The 25,108-nt window shown below is 49.7% G+C and overlaps 1 protein-coding gene across 1 annotated transcript; it reads right to left on the bottom strand.

The window, feature by feature from the left end:
* Nucleotides 1–1,344: 1,344 nt before the first annotated feature.
* LOC311192298 (solute carrier family 2, facilitated glucose transporter member 3) lies at nucleotides 1,345–9,551 on the bottom strand (the record flags this gene model as incomplete). Its single annotated transcript, XM_084264742.1, has 10 exons — nucleotides 1,345–2,042; nucleotides 2,523–2,726; nucleotides 2,953–3,054; nucleotides 3,462–3,566; nucleotides 3,917–4,104; nucleotides 4,749–4,911; nucleotides 5,063–5,303; nucleotides 5,595–5,755; nucleotides 7,250–7,345; nucleotides 9,528–9,551. The coding sequence occupies 10 exons, from the start codon at nucleotides 9,549–9,551 to the stop codon at nucleotides 1,848–1,850; spliced, it is 1,479 nt and encodes a 492-aa protein (XP_084120868.1). The 3' UTR covers nucleotides 1,345–1,847.
* Between the last annotated feature and the right edge of the window lie 15,557 nt (nucleotides 9,552–25,108).

Here is a 25,108-nt window from a genome sequence, read left to right as displayed (position 1 = left end):
CCACGGTGGAACATGTGGGCCCCACCCCTGTCCTGGGATATCCAGCAAGGAACTCAGCATGAGTTTGCAGGCAGACCTGAGATTCATCAATTCAATGAACACAGAGCAGTTTAAACTCTGACCTACCTCTGTACCACCTGTAGACAGCTTGCGCAGGTCTGGACAGACATGGGACCAGAGTCTCTCTTGACTCAAGTGCTGCAGCCCACAGAGCAAAGCTCCTGACCCTTGATTTTAAGAACACCATACGTACATTTTGCCTAAGTGAGCTGTGCTAGCTTGGCAGCAAGGGCAGGTATGCACACACTCTTGATTGCCAAGTGGTATGACAAGCAGGGAGACCAACCTTTGAGGTACAATTACTGTCTGCCATATCCTTTAACAGAGGCACTGTTAGAGCTGTACACACCAACACAGCACGCTGCACACTGGCAAGCATCACATCATGCACATCTTCCAGAGAGGACACACAGGGTAAAACAAATTTGGCCTACAACCTCCCAGTAGACTGAGCACTACAGAGTTTCAAGCTCACAAATTCCTGTAGCTGTGGTCCCTGGTCCTGCATAGCTACCCTTTATGAACTTACACATCCCATAAATGACCATGCCTCTAATATATAAGAGCAACTGCTAAGAAAATATAGCTTTGGAAAAATAGTTGTAATCCTCACAGACCTTCAAGTAACAGTCTGCATGTTTCAGACTTTTTGACTTTGAATACAGCAGAAATACCAAAAAAAATAGAAATAGGGCAGCAGGAAAGCTACCTTCTGGTTTGCAATCACCACCCTCAACCGTCCTATACAATGCTTAATCATGGCTAAAAATATATACTAACAGCACCCATTTGCCACAATGCCACACATCCCAAATCACTCAGGAACATTTAAAATTGCCACTCAAAAACCCCCCAACAGACTTTGGTGGGCAAACATACCTCTTCTCACTAGTATAGAATCACTTCAATTTCCTTCCAGAGGGCACAAACAACTTAAAGGTGACATGCATAATTGGCTCTGTTGTACCTACCATCCAAAATGCCCACTCTCCAGTTCAGTACAACATTCCATTTCTCCTCTACAGTCTTATTGCACCTCAAGTCTACAGCATCTCTTGTTAGAATAGCTATTTCTCTTAAACATCTTCAATTTATCTGTACAGTTTTTGTACACCATTTAAAAAAATAAATATTTACAAAGTGACATTACAAATAAATAAACTGAAGTAAAAGTACCCTTCTGTCTGTCTATACAAAAAATAAAAGACCAGGGGAAAAAATATGCATGTAACTTGGTCCCCTTTTTCCTGAGGCTGAAAAAAAAGTGCACACTGGATAGGACAAAGCAAGGAGACTGCTTTTTGGTAGGCTTGTTAAATTCCAGTGTAACACCACACACACAGAGTAGACTCAAAGGGCTGGGGACTTGTTCTGCAGGTCACTTCAACTCACTACAAAAATAGTAATTAGATTCAAATACATGACTGGTCACTGCATGTGATAAGTTAGTTAACCCCAAACAGCAATTAACGAGGTGAGAAAAGCAGAACTATTGTCAGCTCTTCTCTGGGCTCCTGGTTGGTTGTCACAGGGAAGATGACATTATATTTGCAAGCGCCAGTACTTGAAAACAGGATCACCCATATTAGATTTGTGAGTACAATAATGTTGGTAAGCTGGCAGTGGGGGAGTATGTGGGTGCAAAGAATAAAATAGCAGCAATTGAGGGGGGGAAAAATGTCCCAGTTCTCATGTTTGGGTTTTTTTTCTCATTCCTTTAATGACTCCAGGCATGTAAGAGTCAAAGGAGGGGTGTGTCATGAACTTTGGGGAAATTCTTTCTTGGGTTATATGCTGTTCAGCTCCACCATGGGGTTCTTCTCTACAGGTGAAGAGGGGTTGGCTTCTGCACGTCCTTCAAAGCCTCTGGAGATGTCTTCAAAAGTCCTGCCCTTGGTCTCTGGCACTTTGAAGAATGTGAAGATAAAGAAGATGACCAGGAAAACAAGGAAGATGAGGAAGACGTAGGAGCCACAGAGTTTCTGCAAGGGGGACAAAAAGCAGGTGGTTTTTATTTGAAAAGCTCATAAACCTCAATGCAAGGTCATTTGCTGTTGACAGGACAAAATTGCAACACCTTACTTCAACACCACCCTTATTTTTTTCTCAACACAGCATTTTTCTAAATTAAAGTCGGGTTCCTGTAGGCTTCTGAAATGCTTTAAGGTTCCTGGGGATGACTCAAATTGAGCCTTTTAAAGGGAAAGTTTGATGTGCTAACTAAGGTAGCTCTTCCAACTACTCGTAAGATACAGGCAGCTAAGGCAGCAGAATAACACATGAGCTACACCACTCAGTCTTCAGAACACAGAATCAGGGGCCTCTGAAGACCACCGAGCACTCTGCTCAAAGAACAGATAACTTCAAGCAAAGCCCAAGTTAAGGTCATACAATGGAGTCTAAAACCACTCTGGAAGCCTATTCTAATGTCACAGCATTCAGTGTACAAACTTTGTCCTTACCTCTGCATAGGGGAAGAGCATTCCCACCAGGAAATTGGAGGTCCAGTTGGAACCACCAGCCACTGCCATGGCTGCAGGCCGGGGGCCCTGGCTGAAGAGTTCTGCCACAATGAACCAGGGGATAGGGCCAGGGCCAATCTCAAAGAGAGCCACAAAGCCAAAAGTGGCCACAATGCTGATGTATTTGATCCAGTCCACAATGTCCTGCAAGGAAACAAAAGATTATCAGCCACAGCTTGAGGCAAACATGGCACAGCTTTGTCAGCTGCACAGTGAATGTTATGGCAGTTTCTGCAGCTAGGAAGTTGTGCTCTCCACTGCAAACCCCCAGCTGTACACCTGCCTCCAGAGCAGAATTGTGGGGTGAGGCAACTGTACAGACTTATGTCTCCTGCTGGGGTCAGCCTGGACAAGAACAGGAGTTACTCACCTTGAGGGCTAAAGCGATAGTCATAATAGCAGCACACACAGCCATGCCACCCAAGCCAACCAAATGGAGGGTCCGGCGTCCCGCACGCTCCACCAGGAACAGCTGGAGACAGGGCAGGAGGAGACAAACAATCAGTGACTCTGGCAGCACAAGGTAAAGAGGCTCAGTCTGTCCTGTACCCCTTATCTACTTGTAGTCCTCAGTGCCAGTGGTGATCTCAGGACAGGTCACCAGGCTGCTCCAGCCTTGGCAAGAGTTTTTCCTCCCTGGTTTTTGCAACTACCCAATCTCATTCCCCAACCTACACACTCCCTCCCTTTCACCCTTCTCCTAAAAGGAAAAAGTACCTTTCTCCCCTCCTCCCACAATGCTTTCAATGCACCCTTTTCTTTGCTCTTAGAGGTGACTGTCTAGCTCAAGGCTGGCTACTTGTCTTCAGTCACATCTCCCAAAACAAAAGAGTCCAGGCAGACAAGTTGCCTCTCACCATAAGGCCCTGTCCCACTTACCGACACAACGGTGAAGACTGTGTTTACCACACCAGCTCCAATAGTGGCATACACAGGCTGTTTGATACCAGCTCTTTCAAAAATCCCTGTAGAGTAATAGAACACCTGGAAGAGAAGCAAGAGATGGACACCATCACAACTCCAGTGTTTGACAGCATTTTCTGCCTAATGACTTGCAGGGCCAAGGGGGAGCTTCTAAGCAGCACTCAGGGTAAAACAGCATGCTTGCAGTCAAGGTTCATTCACTTGATGCAAGGCTACAATGTCTTGCCAGGGTGTGGGTGGGAAAGGTGAAAGAAAGCAAATATAATCTCCACCTTCCATTTTAGCTAATCTCTGCAGTGACCTCCAGTCAAGACAGATGATTTTGGAAGCTCAGTTCTTTTAAAGTTAGTGGCAAATGTAGCCAGATGTAATAGAGGAGGCCTAGCAGATGGGACAGGAAGGTAACTCACAGCATTGATGCCTGAAAGCTGTTGGGAGAGCTGCAGCATGATGGCAATGATAATAGCTTGACGGTAGTTTGGAGAACGGAAGAGCTCTGGCACAGTTGCTTTCTTCTCCTGGGACATTTTAGCACTCTCTTCTTTCATCTCCTCAATGTCTTGAGTCACATCTTGGGTACCACGGAGCTTCTTGAGAACTGGAGGGAAGAATCCAAAAATGCCAGGTAAAGTACAACCCACAGCCAGTAGGTTCCCTCTCCACCCTGCCCTGATGTTGCAGGTAAGATGCACTGGAAAGACTGGACCACCTTTACAGCCAGCATTTTTGGCCTGCTGAGTAGCAAAGATCAAGCCCCCTGCATGCAGCTGTGCTTATCTTTTCAACACAGAGGTTGGGGTGCATGAAAACCAGGCACAGGTCCTGCTCATGTTGCTCCATCTCCAAACCTACATTCAGTCCCTAATTCCACTCACACTTGCCAGACCTGACTCCAGCCCTCTGCAGCAGGAGAGGAAAACACCCTCCAAACTCCTTGTTAAACATTAGCCTGTTTCCTGCCTTCCAGGAGGAGCTGCCAGACGCTTTAAGGAGCTGGCCTTGCTACATCCCACCAGGCCAGGTGCCACTCCTCATATCCTAATCCCAACTGGAGCCTCTCTTGAGATGCCAGGTTTCTCACACTTCCTGGCAGCAGCACAACCTGAAGGCTGGGAGGGTAGGCCTGGTGCTCTCTGGGAGTCACACCCTGATCCACTGCAGGCTCCAGAGGCAGTCCCAGCCTCCCACTCAAGTTCAGGCTGGGAGCCAGAATACAACCCTGCCCCCTCAGAGAGCTCTTACCTGCTTGGGCTTTCTCTTCCTCCATCTTGTTGATCAATAGGAAACGGGGACTCTCAGGGCAGAAGAGAAGACCAACACACTGCAGGACTGCTGGGAGCATTGTGAATCCCAAAAGCAGTGGCCAAAGTGCTTCAGTCCCCATGACTCCCTCTAGGCCAAAGATCTAAACCAGGAATTGAAGAGAAGAGACTGATTGGAACAGGCCAATTCCTCACCCCCACAACAGTGGGTATAACACTGCACTGGCAGGTACAGTCCACCTCACCTTCCCCCAGCCCTCCTTTCCCCTTAGGACAGGTTGGGGTCAAGCCTACCTGGGCCACCAGGATGCCAACCACAATGCCCAGCTGGTTGAGGGTGCCAAAAGCTCCACGGAGGCTGGTAGGTGAGACTTCACTGATGTACATGGGCACAAAGCCAGTGCAGAGACCACAGAAGACACCGATAACGAAGCGGCCAATAATCAGCATCTCCACTGCTTTCGCCATCTTAGAGAAGGCCATGAGAGTGCCACCAGCAAAGGCCAAGACATTCACCAGTAGCATGGAATTCCTCCTGCCAGGGTAAATATATCAAGAACTGAGCTTAAACTTGCAATACAGCAGGAAAAAAAATCTTGGGAGACCTACCCATGACCCCCCAATCTCAGGGTTGTGAGGAGAATAGGGTAATTCCCGTTCAGCTCCTGCCTTGACCTGCAACCCTTTCTTTCTGCAGTACACACATTCTTGCTTCCTTCCTAGCTTTCACCTCCTCCCTTCCTCTCTCCCCTACCCTCTCACTCCCACCACTCCATTGCAGAATGGAAAAATTTTCTAATAGGTTGGATCCCTCTTCCCAACTTACCTGCCAAATCTGTTGACAAAAAGGCTGACTGAGAAGGAGCCAATCATTCCTCCTACTGAGAAGATGGCCACAGAAAGAGACCACAGAGAGGTGAGTAGCTCTGAGGAGACAACCTGCCCAGTCCGTTCAGACAGGGTTCTGTTGAAGAACCCCTGGATGATCTGCAAGAGAAACCAGGTGGAGACTGTTATAATCCACTGGGAGGCATTTTGTGCTGGAGATTACTTCTGAGTTCTTCGGTTTTAATTGAAGCAAGGACAGACCCTAAAAACTCAGGCAGCAACAAGTCACTCAAGAGGAAGATGAGGGTGCAGAAAGCGGAACTTTCATTGAGAAGTTCAGTAGATGGGCAGCAGTATGATAAGAGAAAGATTGCCTCACTGAACATGTGGGGTGCTGGTCAGTGTTTATATTAAGGAAAACAAGCTTATCTTCTGAATAGTGCAAGTCACTGATGATACTCAGGAGGGGAGGGGGTATGAGGCAGTTGGGAGTGACAAGGAGCAAGAAAGCGTGACCAGAGAATGGAAGGTTACATTTCTGGCAAGAGGGATGACCTTTCTTAGGTGGAACTAGTTGAATAAGTTCTACTGAGCCTGAAAAGCCGCATTATCATAGAATCACAGGGGTTGGAAGGGACCTTGAGAAATCATTGGATTCAACCCCCCTGCCAGAACAGCTCCCCAGCTCATATTGCACAGATCTGCATCCAGATGGGTCTTGAGTATCTCCAGAGAAGGAGACTCCACCACCCCCCTGGGCAGCCTGTCCCAGGGCTCTGTCACCCTCACTGTGAAAAAGTTCTTCCGTGTGTTGGTGCGGAACTTCCTGTGCTCCAGCTTGCATACTTATTATTATAAGCAGTCCTTAGTTGTTCCACGTGGATGTGACAGGGCACATGTGGATTTGTCAGAAATGGGCAAGGACTGAGGAGGGAGACGGCCTCAGAGTGCCTGTGTCCAGCAGGTGGCAGCAGGACATTAGCTAGGGAGGACCCCTGCCTCCCTCCCACCTCCTCTACGGGTAATGCGACATCTATTCCGGGAGAAAGGGTGGATGTGGTTGGTGGTGACTCAGTTCCTGAGAGAGAGGGGAACTGTCTTACACTTACAAGAAAACTATGATTCCCATTTCATTTGTCTTTTCTTATGCTACAGTCATGGGATGATGTAGTTGAAGTGCCCCAGTCACAACCCTTTTACAATCACTGCACATACACTTAACACACGGAGAGAATAAGCCAGGGTGGCTGAGATGGTACCTCATATAAACTAAGCCAGAGCAACTGTAATCCCCACCAACCCTCAAATGTTTTCTGCATGCTACTCTACATTCCTTCTGTCCTGGCTGGTTTACTCTGACTCAAAACTGAAGTGTCTCACATTCCTCAGGCACCAAATACAGATCTACTAGGAAACGGCAGATGGAACCCTCCTGCCCCCTCCACACTCCTAAGAGAATTACCCCCTGCTCCCAAAAGCTTTGTCCTTCTTGTCCATTGTTGTAGTTGAAAGGGGATTTTGAACACCTTCCTGACTTCATAAACCAGAACCAAGCTATTGGCTGCTTGGGATACAGCACCTCTCCTTTCCAGGCCTTCCCTTTCCCACCACCCCCTCACTCACACTGTCTCCCCAACTCATTGTCCCTCTTACCTTTTCAGGAGCATTGATGACACCAGTGTTGTACCCAAACTGGAGAGATCCAATGGCAGCAATGGAAACAGCATAGATAAGGGATGCTGTTAGTTTCTGTGGAAAAAGGAAAAAACAAAAACAAAACCCAAGATTAGTTAACTTGATTATTCAGGCTTTCATTAAGTTCCTCCTCGGCATGAGCAGCAGCTGCAGCTCATCGCTGCCAGGTGCAAGTGCATCAAGGGCAGGGAATAGGCTTTTATTTCAAGGCCAGGCACCGGCAGCAGAGACCCTGGAAAAGGAGATGCAACTGCACAGCAGGAGAAAGTTCCCAGTCTAGGAGTGGGAGGGCCTGTCAGAACCTCCTCTTTATTATCTCCTGACCTTCCTCAACTATTCTCAGCTCATTAGTAATGAATACACTGTCTGAATTAGCGGCTGTTATTTTGGGTTGATCTGCTTTACAGAAAAGCTTTCGCTGATCTCTGGCATGTCATGAAACAAGGGGCTAACTCTTCCCCATGCCAACTGACAAGTTCCCATAAATCGAGGCTCAGATCTGCCCACGAGCTATACTGGCAGTGGCTCCTAACAGTTAAAACATGCAGTGTTCAGCAACAGGCCTGCTTTTCCCAGGCTGGAGCTTCCCAGCCCTGCCCCAGGGCAGCTGGCACAGCAGCCGGCACAGCAGCCTGCTTCACAGAGGCGGCAGCAGCGCTGCCAGATGCCCCATTTATTTTTCCTGATGCTGTGGCAATACTTGGTGTTTTAAAAGCAGCACAACAGATTTATTAATAAATGGAGATCCTCACACTCAAAAAAAACCCCAAACTGCCAAGCCCTCAGAGCCATAGAGGAAGGCCTGACAGTACAGCTTCAGAAGTCCCATGGACTGAGAAACTGAAGTGTGAAAAACATCTGACATTTCCTGCATTTTTTAAAGCTTGTGGCATTTAAGCCAACTCCATGTTAGGGAGGCACGGGGGAGCAGGTGACTCAGGAGTTGGCACTTAAGACGCCCAGTGCCTGAGTTGATTTGGAAGGATGTGTTTGTCTCAGGAGGGACTGGAAGCTTTTCCAAAAATATTACCAGTCCCTTCTCCAAGACTGTCCAATTCTCGTCCTAAAGCTGGCAGAGGAGAGAAAAGTACTCCATGGGGCCTGCTGTCACAGCTTGTCCAGACTCTCACTTTCCCAGTCAGATCCAGGAGAGCTCCACACATTGCCCTGATTTTTTGCCAATAAGCTTCTGCCAGTGCTCAGACCACCTTTACCAATCTTTCAAGCAAAGCATGCAGGTGCTTCTGGCCTGCACCACCCCCACAAGCCACCAGTTAGACCCCAGTAAACAGAAACCAGGAAAATTATTCCCAAGCATGGCTCCCCCACCTACATATACACATCTTGGGCTGAGCTCTCTTCCTGCAGAGGTTACAGTGATGGAGAGAAAGGAGACAGGGCCATCTCCTTGCAAGGGGCAAATTGATTCCCGAGGTACCCTTTGCATTTGAACACACACCCCACAAGCCCTCCCAGGCAGTCTGGGCCTCCTCCCCTCAGCCCTGTGACCACTCCCCTCATTTTTGGCAGAAGGAAATTAGGACACAACTACAAGGACATATCCCTTTCGAAACACCTGGATGCCTATAAAAGGGCATTGAGACATCCAAGCACTTTTGGGACTCTAGGCCAGGTCATCCCTCATCAGCAGATACAGCAAAGCTGAGGACAAAACCCAGTTCTCCACATTTTCAACACAGTGACTCAACACAGGGCTTTGCTTTGTCATGGCTTGCACTCATCACAGTTGACTTTTTCTTCTGGGTGCAGCAGGGGCAGCTTTGTGGGTACCCCTTACCTACATGGTAGGTGCATAGGCCATCAGCTTAGTTCTTTCTAGCCTCCTTCATACTCCTGTCTCCTGCATGTTGCTGCTATTCCACCTCCTACCACCTAGACATCACATGGCCTGACCCATGCCCCTCCAGTAAGCCAGACCGTGATCTAATGTATGGAACATTTGTTACTGCTGGGAGTGCCTCACTTCCTAAAAGCCGGGCAGGGAGCTCAGAAATAGTGCAGCCCCATCCAAGGGCTCAAGGCCGAAGTCTGTACCCCGGCAAGGAACCCAAAACCACCACCAACCCCTCCCTGCAACCACAGGCCAACAGTAGGGCCCTTTATCCAGGAGATGCTTCCACAGCCTCGCCCCCTCTTCCCTCCCCGAGAGGAGCCTGCGGCCCTCCTCTGCGCGACCTTGGTGCCCGCTCTCCATTTCTCCGCCTCAGCTGCTCACACTGCCCACGTCTCCCATCAACATGGCGGTGAAGGCCCGGGGCTTTCCGGGCTCTGCTGTCCCTGGGTAACTAACAGGAACCCCCCCCCAGCAGCCCGCACGGGGCTCAGGCGGGTCCCGGCGGGCTGCCCCTCCTCAGGGCCGCTCACCCGGTGCGGCCGCACGCACGCCGCCGTTAGCTCACGCCGCGGGGGCGCGCCTGGCTCGCGGCTGCAGGCGAGCGACGGTACCGGCAAGGGCTCCGCTCCCCAAAGAGAGGGGGAGCAAGGGCACGCACTGCCTTCCCCCCGAGCGCCTTTACTGCGTGCCCCCCCCCCCGCCGACACGGGAGAAGCCTTCAGGAATAACCTCCCTCTGAGCATCACCACGACCCCCGGGACAAGCGAGCGCTGCCCAGCCAGCGAAACGCGCCCCGGGACCGAGCCAATAAAATTCGGGGGGCATCACGTGCGCCATCAGGCCACACGCACGAAATCGAAAAAGAAAAAAAATCGATCTTACGATGCGCAAACTCGCCCGGCCGCCCTCCATCCCCCTACCCCCCCCAACCCCCTTGGATGCGACTTCTCCCAGGTCCCCCGCTAAAGCAGCCGCAGCTGCGGCCCGCCGGCACCACCGAGGCATCGCATCCATCTTCACATCTTCACAGGCCCCCGGCGGCGCGTTAGCCGCACCACCCGCCAGTCACGACCGCAGCCGCCACGCCACCACCACCACCACCCCCCCTCCCACCACCCCCTTTTCCCATCCCCGGCTCTCCGCTGAAAGCGCACGGGGACCCGAGCGGCACCCACCCACCAGCCGCAGTGCTGCGGGGGAAAGGAGAACGCAACCCGAGCTCCCCTCCTACCTTTTTGTCATCCATCCTCGTCGGCGAGCGGCAACAAGCGCACCGGCGAGCGGGAGCAGCAGCTGCCGGCGAACGGCCCCCAGTTAACGGAACCCGCGAGGAGGAGACGGCGGCACCGCTCCGCTCCCCGCCCACACACGCACCGAGACCGCCCCGAGCCCTCCGCGAGCGCACGCCTACGCCCCGCCGGGGCCCGCGCGTTTATAGTCTCTGCTGAGGGAGGGGACGGGGAGGAGCTCCACCGGCATCCCGTAATTACAACCCAAAAAAAAATACCACGACACCCGCCAACCCCCCCACATCCCGCTCCCGCCCCCCCCTCCCCGACGCCAAACCCGACAGCGCCAGTCCTGTGAGCTCACGCCGCTTTCTGACTTAAAAAACTGACATCATCAGCGGCCCTTCCGGCGGCGTGCGTGCGGAGCAGCCGGGCTGCCATGGTGCGCCGAGAGCGGGGGCAGCCAGCCCGCCTGACTGCCAGCGGGCGGGCATCCCTCCCTCCCTCCCTCCTTCCCTGCCGCGGCTGCGGCTGCCTTGCTGCGGGCGGAGCGGCTGGGGAAGGGCCGGAGCGCGGAGAAGCGCTTGCCCCGCTCCCCGATGCCCCGCAAATGTTAGCTGGCGACAGGAGAGCGGGGATTTGCATCAGGGGAGATGCGTGGCGCAAAGATGATGCCAGTCTGTAGTTCAAATAGCGAGGCAGGCAGCCGCGGGATGGTGGGGGGGGGGGGGTGGCGGGCGTGGAGGGGGAGAGGGAGGACACGACACGACACGACACGACACGACACGACGACAAACGCACAAACAGTATGGGCAGAAGCCCAAAGTCAAACGCCCCCCTCCATGGATGCCCTGCCCGCCTCCCAAAGCTGCGGATGAGGCACGGTTCTGGATAACTGGGTCGGGGGGGGGAGTAATTTTCGTTTGATTTGTTTCGCTTTGCCTTGTTTTTAATATTCTTTTCCCTGCGAAGCTAGACTCCGTGGGGCGAAGCTGAGGTCGTGCCCCTGCAGAGGTGTTTTAGCCCCAAACTCGTACCCTCCCTTCAAGCATCCTGCGCTATCCGTGCTTCCTATGAATTTGCTGCCCCATCTCGGGTCAAACTATGGGCAGCCTCTTCCAGGAAAGCTCTGACGAGCCGTGCTCTGCATCTCAGGCAAAAGCAGCGCCGGCAAACAAGTGAAGCCTCCAGTGAAATTCAGAATCTGACAAGTTTTTGGGTGGGTTGTTTGGTTTTTGTTTTTTTTTTTTACTCCAGAAAAGGGCAACAGCTCAGCTAGGGCAAGGCGGGGGGGCGGAGAAAGATGATTTATGCCAGTTTTCCCTTCCTAGGAAAACTATCGGGAACAACAATTGTTCTTGTCACCCGGTTCTGGGAAAGGTTTATGGATTACATCTTCACTTCACTTCTGCTGTTTCTCTGGCACGATCACCTGACCCTCACATAACTGGAATTCAGCACGTCGAATGGGGTGACGCTTTCTCTCGCTCCCTTCATGGGCATTTATGTGGCAGCCTCCAAATATTATTCCCAACAGAGTAACAGTTGTGCGGCGGGGCAAGGGGAAGCCTGCGCGCTCCTCTTTCCTAGGCTACGTGATAAAGCCTTATCTGCACACCCACAAAGGAGCACCGAGGGACAATAGCAGGAGGAGGACCCCAAATAACACCCTACCCCAGCTGCTCCTGAGACCATCAGAGGCGCCATCAGCACATCAAAGCCCCCGTTTTCACACGCGCAGGGGCATAATGGCAGGTGGCAAACCAAATTAAAGGCTGGGAGGAAGGGACCCCCTGCCTGGGCTCGCCTCCCCCCTAGGGCTTGCCCTCCCGGAGAGCCATCAGCTCCATTGTCCTGGTGTGAAACCCATCGACACAACAGCTGAAGCACCTTTCAGGCCGGGGAGGGAGGGGGTGCTGTGTACGTGGGCACCGGACACATTCCAGGATGCTGGGGAAGAGCTTTAGGGGAGGAATCAAAGCGGAGGATAAGGGTGAAAAAAAGGCCAGTTGCATGTAACTGCTGGCTGGCCAGCACACCTCTCCAGCCTTGCCCTGCACTAGGTCCTCACAGGCTTCCCTGTCTTGTTATTAGCTTCTATTTCTAACTCTTCCTGGGTGAGGTGCTCTCTATTTGGGGGTGGGATGGGGTGGTGGGGATGGGGGTCTGAGTGCCAGGGCACAGGTTCACATGTGCATGGCGCACTGAGTGTGGGTGTGCAGGTGAGGGTGAAGATGCAACTGGACAATGCTACTGGAAGATGCAAGTGGGCAAGAAGGTGAAGTAGCCTGAGGGTCAGGGGCTCTTTGTAAGGGAGAAGCTGCCTATTGGAGGGATCAGGACAGTCCCAGCCAGCTGCCAGAGAGACTGTGGGGCCTGGGGGTCTATAGGGTGAAACCCACTCGTGTCCGTGTTTCTAAGGGCAAGGCCACGGCATGTCAGTTAGTGGAGGGACCACGGGACTCCATGTGTGAGGGGGGTGTGGGGTGTAATTGGGGTGAGTGTGAGGGGGTCTGTACCACCAACAGGAGTGGGTCTGCAGCCCTGGAGTCTCATGTGGCGAGGTGCTAGCAAGAGATCCAGGGATCAGACTGAGTGTCTAAGCCCAGCTCCTGGAAGGATCCACCTTATACACACACACACATATATATCTGTGTATGTTTCCCATCATTATATCTCCATCCTGCTCTGTCTGGCAGGGGAAAGAATGAGGCCACTGCTATGTTTGTGTAACTGCTGTGTGCGTGCAGAGCTGTGTGGCAGTCATGTACATACGTGTGTGTATGTGTGTGCTTATGTGCCTGTGCCTTCAGGAAATACATGCTTGGCCTTGCTGCTGGTTGTGCCTGGGAGCAAGGAGCTGTGGCAGCCTTGCCCCTCTCTATCCAGCTGCTGGATTCAACCCTAAGTCCCTAACACTCTTTTCTTTTTTTTTACTAATCTTGACTCACATATATTGGGTTTTTTTTTTCTTTTTCCTAGCTTATTTTCCATTTGTTTGCAAGCATAGCAAACTCCACCTTGAGTCTGCTCACACAGCTGTCTCAGACCCTGGCATTAGCTCTGGAAATATTTACTGGTTACTGTGGGAAATTGCCGTATTTGGGGAGGCTCTAAACAAACCCGAATTTCAGAGGCAATCTCTGTACTGAGAATGGCATTCTTCTGAAATTGCGTCACTCCTAGTTCATTCTTGCCCCACATGATTGTTGTAAGTGCTGAGCAAACCAAATTTCAAGAGTAGAATAAATACATATATAGCTACCAGTCCTATTTAGAAGCAGTTTAGCTGGAAATTAAATCTCTTAACACATGATGCTGAACACAGTGGGTGGTATTTCCTTATCTTTACAGAGCTGGTGGAGTAAACAGTAGCCAGAAGAAGACAAAAGCTCAAAATGCATCTTTGAAACCCAAATTTCCCTAAGGAATGCGCGGGGGGGGTGTGGGGGGTGGGGTGTAGGAACAACACCCACCCTCCCATTTCAGTAAGTTTTGCCCAAGTCGGAATTAATTATCTGCTGATGCTCATATATTTAAATGTGAAGTTTGCATCACAGGCTGTTCCTTCTAAATATCAGTTTTGTTTCTGTCCTAGGACACACACCTACCTCCCACATCACAGCTCATTCCCAAGATCAGCTGGGGAAAGGGGGGTTGGAGAAGTACCTCGATAGGTACTTAGGAGCTATCTCCACCGACTCAAACTACCCACCTGGCCTTTTGGTGACCGCAATACCCGTGCACGCTGTTACAGTGCACTAGGATCAAAGCCCACTGCAAGGTGCCAGTGTCCAGCCAGACAGAAGGTTCCTAAGGGAAGGGCCAGGTAGGACCGTCCCCGGGTAGAACTCGATGCATAAACCACCAGTATCCTAAACTAGGGAGCTATGGGGATTGGGAAAGGCTCGGCTTTTACTCAGCAAGCTTTTTCTTTTCTTCTTCTTCGAGAACCCTTGCGTGTCTAAACTAGTGCGCAGCGGCTGAGATTCCACTTCCAGGGAATGCACACTTTCAGAGGAAAGGTGGTTTAATGGGAGAATGTGCACTTGGCGTTAAGCAAGAGCCCAAACAACAGCCAAACCTGTTCCTAATTAATTAATTATCCCAGAGGCTGGAGCTGGCAAGTGACCTCACAGAAACACCTTCCTGTGGCTTGTGTGAGAACGTGGCACAGCTCTCCGGCAAACACGTTTCATACACACCAGGCCCTGGCTCAAGGGACATATGGGGAGAAGGGACAATAAATTAGGTCCTAAAAAAAACCCCAAAACAATTAATATTTTCATCTTGCCCATGCCTAATGGGACACAACTGTTCAACAGGGACTGACCAAATGGGGTTGTCACTTTGCTCTCCAAGCGCCTGGCAAAGCCATATTCCAGGTGATGCCAGCTGCTTCATCCTGTCTGCCTACCTCTCAGTTCGGTGGTGCTGCCCCACACCACGAAGCTCCCTCCAGGCCCTCTCCTTCCCCCCTCCCAAATTTGGTGAATGCTTGCTCATGCTTCTTACTATTTTGCCTGGAGAACAAATTCTTCAGAGATAAGAGGAACAGGGACAAGGGGGATAATTACGCAGTGTTTTGCCTGGAGAGATGATTTTGTGCTCTTCTGTTTGTTGTGTTTATAACAAAGGAGCATTCAGAACAAAGGGAATGGAATGAGAGCCAGCCCGGGTCAGATGCTTCTCCCACAAGCTTTGAGTAACTTCCATTGTTGAAAGGAGCTGAGAAGGAGTGGGAAAAAGGAGGACAGATAAAAGAGAGAAACAAGATGATGAGTGGGGAGAAGTTTGGCCCATAAACAACAGGAGGTTAAGGGAGTGAGAACCAATGGAGAGACAGAAGGCAGAAAAAAACCCCACCAACAAACCACCAACACCCCAAAACCAAAAAGAAAAGGCATAATGAGGGAAGAAAGATTAGAAGGGCAAGGCAGAGGAATAAAAGAGAAAAGGAAGGAAAAGGCAGCAGTAAAATACCAGAGGGAAAGGGATAACAGGTGAACAGATAGAAAATATCAACATGGACAGAGAGATAAAGAAATTCCAGAATCACCCAAGTGGGAGAGGACAGACATACCACTGGAGAAATCTTGTTATTAAACCAAAGTCACCTTTAACCTCTGCCCTCTATCATGGTGAAATCTAAGTTGGAGCTGATGTCTCTGAAAACCTCCCTAATTAACCTAGTCAATTAATCACAACACCGAAGTAAAACAAAATAAAACCACCCTGAAAAATCAATACCTTGACAATCACTTGCAAAGGGGAAGTAGCAGTCGTACAAGAATTTACACAATTTTGCAGAACCCAACATTTAATACTTCAATCGCTTACGAAGGGGAAGTCACCATAAAAAAAAAAGGAGAGGAAGACCAGCATCATACTGAAAAATTCTGTTTCCTGTACCAACCTTGGTGATACGCCAGAGACGTGACAACCCCAGAAAGTCATCTAAGGTCCTCTAGTCTCACTTCCTCACCTCAGGCCTTGCCCTTTTCTTTTGCTCTGGTTGGAAACAGACTCCTGCCCAACACTTTGGCCACAAGCTTACTTTGTACCAATCGATGTTGCCTGGACAACCAGACTTCACAGCAAAGAGAGGAGCTTTATATCTGTGCATCTGCCTTTATCTTGTGCCATTTATCTTGTTTTATTCTAATGTTGGCCCACATCTAAGAATAGCAGTAATGAAGTATAACACATGTGACTCACGGAGAATACGGTAAACATGCTGTTTCCATAAACAGCTGCCCTTCTACAGTCTCTCAGTTTCTGACTCCTTTCCCCTTGAAAAATGCAAGCAACAGGTGAACTACACCTGAAACTGCCCCAAAGCCCACGTCCCTATCCTGTCCTGAGATGCTGCAGCAGCCGGGAAGGTGGAAGCACCGGCAGAGCTGTGTTGGGAGCTCAGGGGTGAGCTAGCAGGAGGCTGCAGGGCAGGAGCAAGAGGCTTCGGCCAAAACATCTGTGGTGAGAGCTGCTGCACCTCACTCTGGTTTTCTTTACCCTGAGCAAGAAACTGAATTTAAAGGGCAATGTAAGAAAACAACTTGGCTAGTGAAGTTCAATTAAAAACCATCATCATAAGTAGAGAAAGAAAGAATGTACCAAGGAGTAAAATTAGTAAGAATTTCCTTGCAGAGTCCTGAGCAGCAGCATAGCAATAGGAAAATACACCAAATGGGCTAGGGGTTAGTGCATGAAGAGGCCAGGAGAGGAACAGAAGGTATGGGATAGAGGGAATTAGGGGTGCCATTTATCTGAGACCTCAGGTGACCCCTCTTCCCAAGAGCTGAACAGCACCTGCATAAGGACTAAGTTGGTTTTAGTCAGTCTTCATAAAACTAATTTTGCCTCACATTTCTCACAAAAAAACACTACACTCAGATGGAAAAGTGTTATTTGTTACGGAGGGGAAATGCTTTTTCTCTGGAAGACATAAAAAGAAGCCCTTTCTGGTACACCCAGGGCACGACGCCAGCCCAGTGAAACGATGATGACAAATTCAGCCAGCACATGTCCTCTAGCTGCTTAACCAGCTGCCCTGTTTCAGTCCCACAGATACAGATGAGAAAGCGCAGGCTTCCCCACAGCTGTGCTTTATGCCCAGCCTCCTCAACCCAGCACCAGTGGTGCTGGGGCACGCTGCCTGCTGGCACATGCAGCCCGTCTGGGCTTGCACACCATGGCATGGGGTGGAGGCATTTCACCAGCCTAAGCTACCTTATCTCATGTCCCCATTTAGGCGTGCTTCTCACACCCCAACGTTAGCACATTAGTAAGAGAAAACTGCAGGCACAGCCACAGCACATACACATGCTGTAGGTAGAGCTGAACCCATCCCACTATACACACACACTCCCCAGCAAACACACACACACAGACAGACTGACGAAGCAGCTCAGACACAGCAACACACTGACACATAACAGGGCACAAGCAGAGCTGTGGATTCACAAACATCACTCCTGGAGGCATTTCTCGTTAAGCTACGCTGAGCTCCTGGGCTCCTGGCCCGGCTCACATACTTTCCGGCAATGACACCAAGGGCTGTAGCCTCGGAACAGAGAATGTGAAATGGCTTACTGACATTGCATGTGATTACAGCAGCAGGATTCACAGGAAAGAAACAAAGCCCCTGGCTGACCCTTCTCTACTCCCCTGGCTGCTGTAATCTAAAATTAGTTGCCTCGGAGCTGGAAGCACCCAGGCAGGAGGATTTGAGCCTCTCCCTATGCAGGCTTGTCTCACTTTGTGGGCCAACAATGGCTGAGTCAATTTAGCCAGGGGTTTATCACTCCCCTCTCAGCAGGAGATGCTCTAAGCTGCCCTGTGGCAGTGCTTCCTTCTCCCCCTCTACCTACACCACCCTACACTCCCTTGCTCCCCTGCTGCTCGGTAGCCAGGGGCACGAGGAGCAGCGCAGCCCAGGTAGGACAAGAAAGAGGACAATGTGAAGAGTGCTCCAAAACACCACACACGGCTCCGAGCACCTTTAGGAAGAGCTGCCTTAGGCAGCCAGTCCTGCTGCATTGCCAGCAGGGTGGTGTAGTTTTGCAACACAGGGTCAGCTGCCAGAAAGGGGACAGGAGGGATCCTGGCATGCAGCCTTATCATCCCATCCTGGCAGTTCTACCCCACTCTCCCTTAGAAACTGGGTGCCAGCAAAAGCAAGGCAAGGTGAGCATCTCCCCTAAGCCATATCCTCATTTCAGACAGACACTTCAGGGGAAGACCATGCGTTTCCTGCTTCATGCTCTGCCTCTTGCCCAGCCTGCTTCCCCACCCTCCAGTGATGCCACCCTGCTCATGCAAGCCCATCCAGCTCTTGCATCGCTCCCTTTGGGTGCACCATACACCCTCCGTCCTCCCCCAGGGTCGCTCCCACACCCTGCCACAGCTGACTGCTGCTCCTACATACCTGTGTATCTGCTTGCCCATGGCCCTCCTTGGCTGCCTGAAAACTCACGTGGTTGCACTCAGCTAGCCTACCTGTGCGAGGATGCTGTGTGCCCAGCTGCTCAAGTGTGTTCCTGTGGGCAGCTGGAGGATTCTCTGGGGCCTGTATTACACTTGCATCTCTACATAAAAATCCTAATATCTGGGATACTTTGAGTTGTGATAAATACAAGGGTATGTAATGTGGGCTAGTGCATGCCACTACAAACATTGGCATGCCTGAGAACACCAGCATGTGGATTCATAATATGAAAATGTGTACATGTGGATTACTTTGTGTCCATGTAAATTGATGCACATGCTTTTACTTCTGAGCTTACATTTAACTATCTGCAGATATTTGCACACATGCTACTTCATCCATACGAAGGTATGTACGTATGCATCTGTTTAGATGCAATACATAGCTCTGGTTTTGTTTGTGTTTGTGTATCTGGGCTTGCACTCATGTACCTACTGTATTTGTTTATATCTGTGCACTTCTGTGTACCAGTATTCACCTGTTCCCTGTTTGAAAGCCTGTGTTTTTATTGTTTATCCCTACTGGGCACACTTTATCTAAAACCAAACATTAACTTTCACATTCACATTAGCATTCATATTAAGAAAAATAAAAGCAAAGTAAAACCCTACAGGGAAACTCCTGTAGGTAATGAAGGAGGTGGTGTTTTTTTTTTTTCTTAGTAATTTGTTGTGCAAAAAATATCACTCTCTGCAGCGATAAGGTCTCAAAACCCGGAAAAAAGGGAGAACTTGAACAGCAGAGATAAGAGCTGTGCTGAAAGCATTAAGAAACTTCATTCTATGGAACAAATCCTCAAATCAAATCTGTACTTTTCCAACCAGATGTGAAGGGCAGTACTTTTAGTATTTTAAATCCCCAGTCACAACAGGGCAGGTCACAGCTGCTGTCCTGCACAGCTACCCTTTGCTTTACACTGAAGTGTGAGGAGAGGTCCTTGGTGCTTCCTAGTGGTGATTCAGAGCAGAGGTTGCTGTGGGAATGGCACAGGACCCATGGCTGCTCTGGTCAAAGCATCTCCTAGAGAAAGCTTTGGAAACCAGAGAGGTCACAGTCCTGGCTGCATGCCTTGCCCCTTCCAATCCATGTTACTCCAGCAAGAGAATCCCCCTAAAGCACTTTATTTGCTCCAAAATAGCTCTAGTTGTGGCCCTGTTTCTCAGTAAGGAATAGGGTAGCTGCTGAGAGGTCAGGGACTCCTTCAAGAATAGACCTAAGAGGCAGAGGTTTAAGTATCTTCTGTACTGAGAGCTTCAGAACTGTGTTCCCCAGAGATAATGTGTTCTGTGGGACAGCTGAGAGGAAACAAGGCTCAGTGCTGCTCTGCTGTGGCTTTTGGTCTATGACAGCAGCAGCTCCTCAAAGCGTCTACGACACTCTCTTCACAGGGGACTTCCTTCCTGGAGCCATTCCTTCAAGGGACTGGGGCGGGCTGTACAAACCTCTGACCCTGCTGTGGATTGCCCGAGCAGACAGGCAGTGGACAGTGGAGATGAGCTGTCCATCCCACCAGTCCAGGTAGGGCTGAGGTGGTGGTAACAGGGGAAGCCATCACACATCTTTCCAGGAGAGAAAGTGCTTGGCCTCAGGTCAGTGCTTCTGCACAGATTTGTTCCAGTTTAATTGACCAGGTGGGTACAGGGTGCACTTTGTTTGAAAGAGATTATACTCTTGAATTAGCTCCCCTGCCAAGTCTGTTATCGCTCTGCAAACAATGTGAGTATGGGGAAATGGACCTGGGAAAGCATAGGCTGGATGCATGAGGAAGAGCATAGATTACTCTGTTGATAACACAGATAAGTAGAGCTGGCCATTCCCCAGCTCAGAAATTAAACTAAAGAAATGGGACAGCAGGTCTAGGATTGCAAGGAGCCACAGTGCAGGGACTACAAGCTGGACAGTCCATTAACCCTGGCTACTGGACAGAGCTACAAGAGCGCTAATAAGGGGACATAAAGGAGGGAAGCCACCTGCAGGGAAAGACTAAAGGATCCATCCAGTCTTTAAATCTGATCTCTTCAGTGCTCTTCTCCCCACTAGGCAGCATTTTTAACACCAGTAGTTCCTCTTCTACAAAACTCTGCCTTGGGCAGGGCCAGGCACCATTTTGTGCCCACTGTCTGCGTGCCTCGGATTCGGCATGTCACATAACCCTCCTCTAGCTAGCTCTTGGCAACCCCTGGATCTTTTCCAGCCTTAATGATTAGATGATTCTATGATTTGTGCCTTCTCCCTGTCAGACCATCTCTCTTCTTTTTCCCTTCTCCTTCTTCAAGTCTCTTTCCCTGGACTGTCCTTTTCTCTGTCTGTCCTTTTCCCTATTTCTATGTCTGTTTCCAAGCAATGGGCATCTTTCTGTACACTCCCCCCTCAGCATGTATCACCTCTTCACCCCTCTACTCATCAGCGGTTCATCCTTTCCCCAACCACAGTCTGTCTCATCACTTCTCCCGTTATAATTTTTCACTGCCTGTGTCTCCCTATTCCTCTCCCAGCCTCTGCAGCTGCGATGAGCCCTCACTTCCACCCCAAACTCCCTTGGGAAAGGATGCTATGGTCACCACTGAGCTAAGAGCATGAGTGGGGGTGGGGAGCTGCCCTTCTCTGTCCTTGATTACTGACATCAGCCTTTTGGGAGACAGGAGGTGGCCGGAGGGAGCTGGGCTGCATCCTTGGCTGGAGGGAGCTGGGCTGCATCCTCGTGCGGTCTCTCACGTCCTCATCACTCCGGGTGAGTGCAGCAGCCCTGCTATCAGCTGCGCCAATGCCAGGCGGCGGGGAGGGCAGGTAAAGCATCCGTTTTTGGGAGACACGGCCAGTACCACACGCAGAAGGCTCGGAGGATTGAAGGGGACGGACACACTGAGCCACCGCTGCTTTTTTAGACAGCTGGAGAATATTCAGTGCCGTTGTCCTTGTGCTCGGCCACTCTGCAGAGGCCCCGCAGCCCCACACGCCCACACTGTGCCTCTGCAAGGCAAGGAGGTTCCTTGTCTTTGCCTCCCCACGGTATGCCACAGAGTGCCCCTCACTAATCCCCACTTCTGGCCCACCTACTCACACATACATATGTGCATATCTCAGCCCTGCAATCCCCAAGCAGCTGAATTTCTAAAGAAGTGAATACCTCACAGCAGTCAGTCTGACACACATCCTCCTCAGGGAACAATCTCCTTGGCAATGGAGAGAGTGAAGAGACAGACATAACAGAATCAGATTTTTCAGAAGTAAGAGCAAGGAGAAGGCATCTCGTGTTGTGTTGAGACATCCACACACCCTCTACTCAGAAATGCAGTAGGAATCTTTAGGGAGCAGAAATAAAAAATGCCAAAAATCAAGGATGACCTGGCTGAATGAGACTGAGCACAGGAATTTAGGTGTGATGTCAGGGATCGTGCCTGTGAGCCACATGTCTCCAGCTGAAGGACTGATGGGTTATTCCTGCTTCTGGTACAGCTAGTTGGAGCCAGACACAGAAAACAGCAGCATCTTGGCAGATCCTCAGTCTTCAGGGGATGGCAGAACACTATGTCAAGTGCTTCAAAATACATTGCTGATGGCAAATTCCCCCTGCCATCCCTGAGGCACAGATGCAGATACACCACTCCTGCAGCACTGTAGCAGGGTCTGGGCACCTCACAGCACCCCACTGGAAGGAGGAAAGCGCCTTTTTCAGATGCAGAACTGAGACAGAGGCTAAAAGTAGATCCCAGACTGAGAGGCCATAATGCTGAGCACAGCACAATAAACACTTTCTCAGTCCCTTAAATGGAAACCCAAAGCCCGTAAGGAGACGCGAGTGTTGCTACTAGGGATCCAAAAAGCCATCACCTAGGGGAGCTGTAATGCAAAGTGACACAGAGGAACACAGTAAAGCACAGCACCCTCCAGGCTGTACCCATGGCTGCTGGGAGTGTTTCCCTTCAGGGGGGAATACTTCAAAAAAAAGGGGCCGCAAAGGAATCTGCTCTTTCTCTCCACTCTGTGACTGGTGAAACACTCCAGAACATGAGGCCTGTGTTCAGCTTCTCCGTTAGGGCACCCTTTTTCTGCATTCCTGGATCCACAAATTGCTAGTGGAGGACAAACCCTCTTGCCTCGCTGCCCTGGATGCCTGATCAGGTCTCATAACTACCTGTGGAAGGCCTTACTATACACATCGGCTCTGCCTTATAAATTCCAAGGTGCTTATAGGAAAATAATGACTAGAGCAAAGACCAGAAGACCAGATCTCTGCACCTATGCCAGGTAAGGTAGGAATCAGGCTGCCTCATGTCTCACACCCAACACATCCTTACTCATTCTTGGTATGGGGATGGGCCCCGCTGCCTGACGCAGCGTTTGCAACCGGTAACTTATCTGGGCCTCCCCAACTCCAGTTGCCCCCAGTGGTGAGGTCTTCCCAAGGAGGCTTTTTAACAAAAAGAACAGGCTAATTGCCACTGCTTTTTCACATTGTGTCTGATCTAGTAGGGATGCCAACACTATTTTCAGAAATAGTGCAGTGACAGAAATTTGCCTCTAGTATAATAACAGCCACTCAGTGTGTTTTTCAGGAATGTGGTTTTTTAGTTGCCTAAATGCTGCCTGTATCCCCCCTCTGAATTCCTAAGTCCCTGTATCAAAACATGTCTCAAGTAAGCACTAGACTACCTGTTTTGTAGGACAAACAGCAGAACAAGCGGTGAATGAACTATGACAGACAGTGATGTGGGCCTGGCATCTTCTCCCAAGGGAGAGTGTTACATCCATAGGTGTGTGTGTGGGGTCTACAGCCTCTTTAGACCTTCTTCACTCCAGCCAGTGTCCTGGCATTACAGCCACTGTATCAGTTCTTGTCTCTAATTTTACTTCTCACTTGTTTTTCTAGATCTTCTCATGGTAGCACAGTGACCAAGACAGAGAAATGGAAAAAAGGACGAAGAAGAACTGCAGCAAAATGTAAGGGAAAGAAATATCTGTTTGAGAGAAAATGAAGGACAGGGAAAAAAAGTGAAGGAAAACCAAGATGCAGGTTACAACAATGTTAAAAAGGAAGAGCTGTGCACAAGAAATTTATTTGTGAAAAAAAGGACAAGAACATCCTAAAAATTAAGGAGAAACAGTAACAGGGACAGCTAACACAGAAATATACCTTTCTAGTAGGCAATATTCTTCCGACCTTCAGAAAGAAACCGGGTACAAGGTGCCTGACAGCATAAGGGAAGGATGTTGTTGCAGCAATTTTGCATGAAGTGAAGCAATTAGTGACTGAAGCAACAGAGCAATGGGGACAGAACATGAGCAGGATTCCTCTACTGCCTGCAGAAGGATTTTCTTTTCTGGTAAAAGCCCACTACTTCAGTAACTCAGTAATTTTCAGGTCCTCAAAGTTTCTCTTGGTCAAGAAATACCTCCTGCACTATCCATAATGTTAAGTGCAGGCTCCACGCAGCTCTTTTGTGTCACAAAAACACAAGGCATCGCAACTGCTTGGCCTAACCTATGCCAAGAGTTCAGGTTTCCCTGAGAATTTGGGACCCTGAGCCAAATCACCTTTAACAGCTCCAAAAACTTATCAGATAACACATTCTTCATCCTTTCAGAAGAATCACTGGATCAGAGACAGAGAGGACAATGTACTAGTCACATGAGACCCTAAATCCCGAACTGACCTAAAAATGCAGTGAAGCTCAAAACTCCATACGTAACATTTATCTGCAGCTGATTCCTAATCAACCCTTGATGCAAGATTTCTAGGAACACCTTTAACTGTGGGATGAAACGCAGTAGCAAAATACATGTCTGGCTGACCACTTGCTGTCATCTGAGATAAACAGATGTCAATACAGCAGACCCAAGCCTCCCTGAATCCCATCCCATTCCGTGCCAGGCTCAGTGCAAGATCTGGAATGACTTCCTCGTGGCAGCCACTCCCCTGATTCTTCCAGAGTCTGCCCCACAGAGCTCAGAATATTGCACAAACCAGCACATGAAACTACTGATGACATGATCTTCAAGAGCCTGGAGCCAGCTAGGGATGGATTGTTAATAGGACTAATTAGTCATTCTGCAGGGTCCATCTTAAATCAGGATGACGCTGTAGACAGGACTGTATACAAACAGTGAGAGCAAGCCATGTCCTGAAGATCCATCTCAAGACCCACATACATAAGGGAAAAGAATTAGTATTAATTCTGTTTTGCTGATATGGGAATCAGGCATGTCATAACTATGTAGTTTGGCCCAAGAGGAAAACCTGTGATGGAACTGTAAGTCAGTCACCAATATCCAGAGACCCAGACCAGACCAGTACTTCAGCAGGTAGGCAATCCACAATCTTCCTCTGGACTAAAAGCAGACACCGTGACACAGGTGGCTGCTAGGTCTGCTAAACAGAGCCACTATAAAAGCTGTGTTTTCAACGTGGCTTGTGTTCATCCTAGATTTCATGCTCCTTTACTTGCTTGAAGCCTCTGGCACCAAACAATAATTTGCTGGGAAGCAAGAAAGCGTAGTTATGGATCATAAACCCTCACTTACCTGCTGGGAATTGCGCAGAGCTGATGGTATCAGGGGAACCTACACATGTCCAAATCTGTCCTTATAGCCCAGACCAGAAACAAGAAAATGATCTTTATAGTCACACTCCAAGTTTTTGTGCATATTCTTACATTTTTACTGAGAGCTGCTCAGTTTTGGGACACTGTTCCTAAATGGTTGCTGGCAGGAGACAATCCAGTCCAAGAGAGGACTAAACTACC

This window comes from Gallinula chloropus (genome assembly GCF_964237585.1).
Source record: "Gallinula chloropus genome assembly, chromosome: 1".
Classification (NCBI taxonomy): Eukaryota; Metazoa; Chordata; class Aves; order Gruiformes; family Rallidae; genus Gallinula; species Gallinula chloropus.
This window is presented reverse-complemented; position numbering and strand designations above follow the sequence as displayed.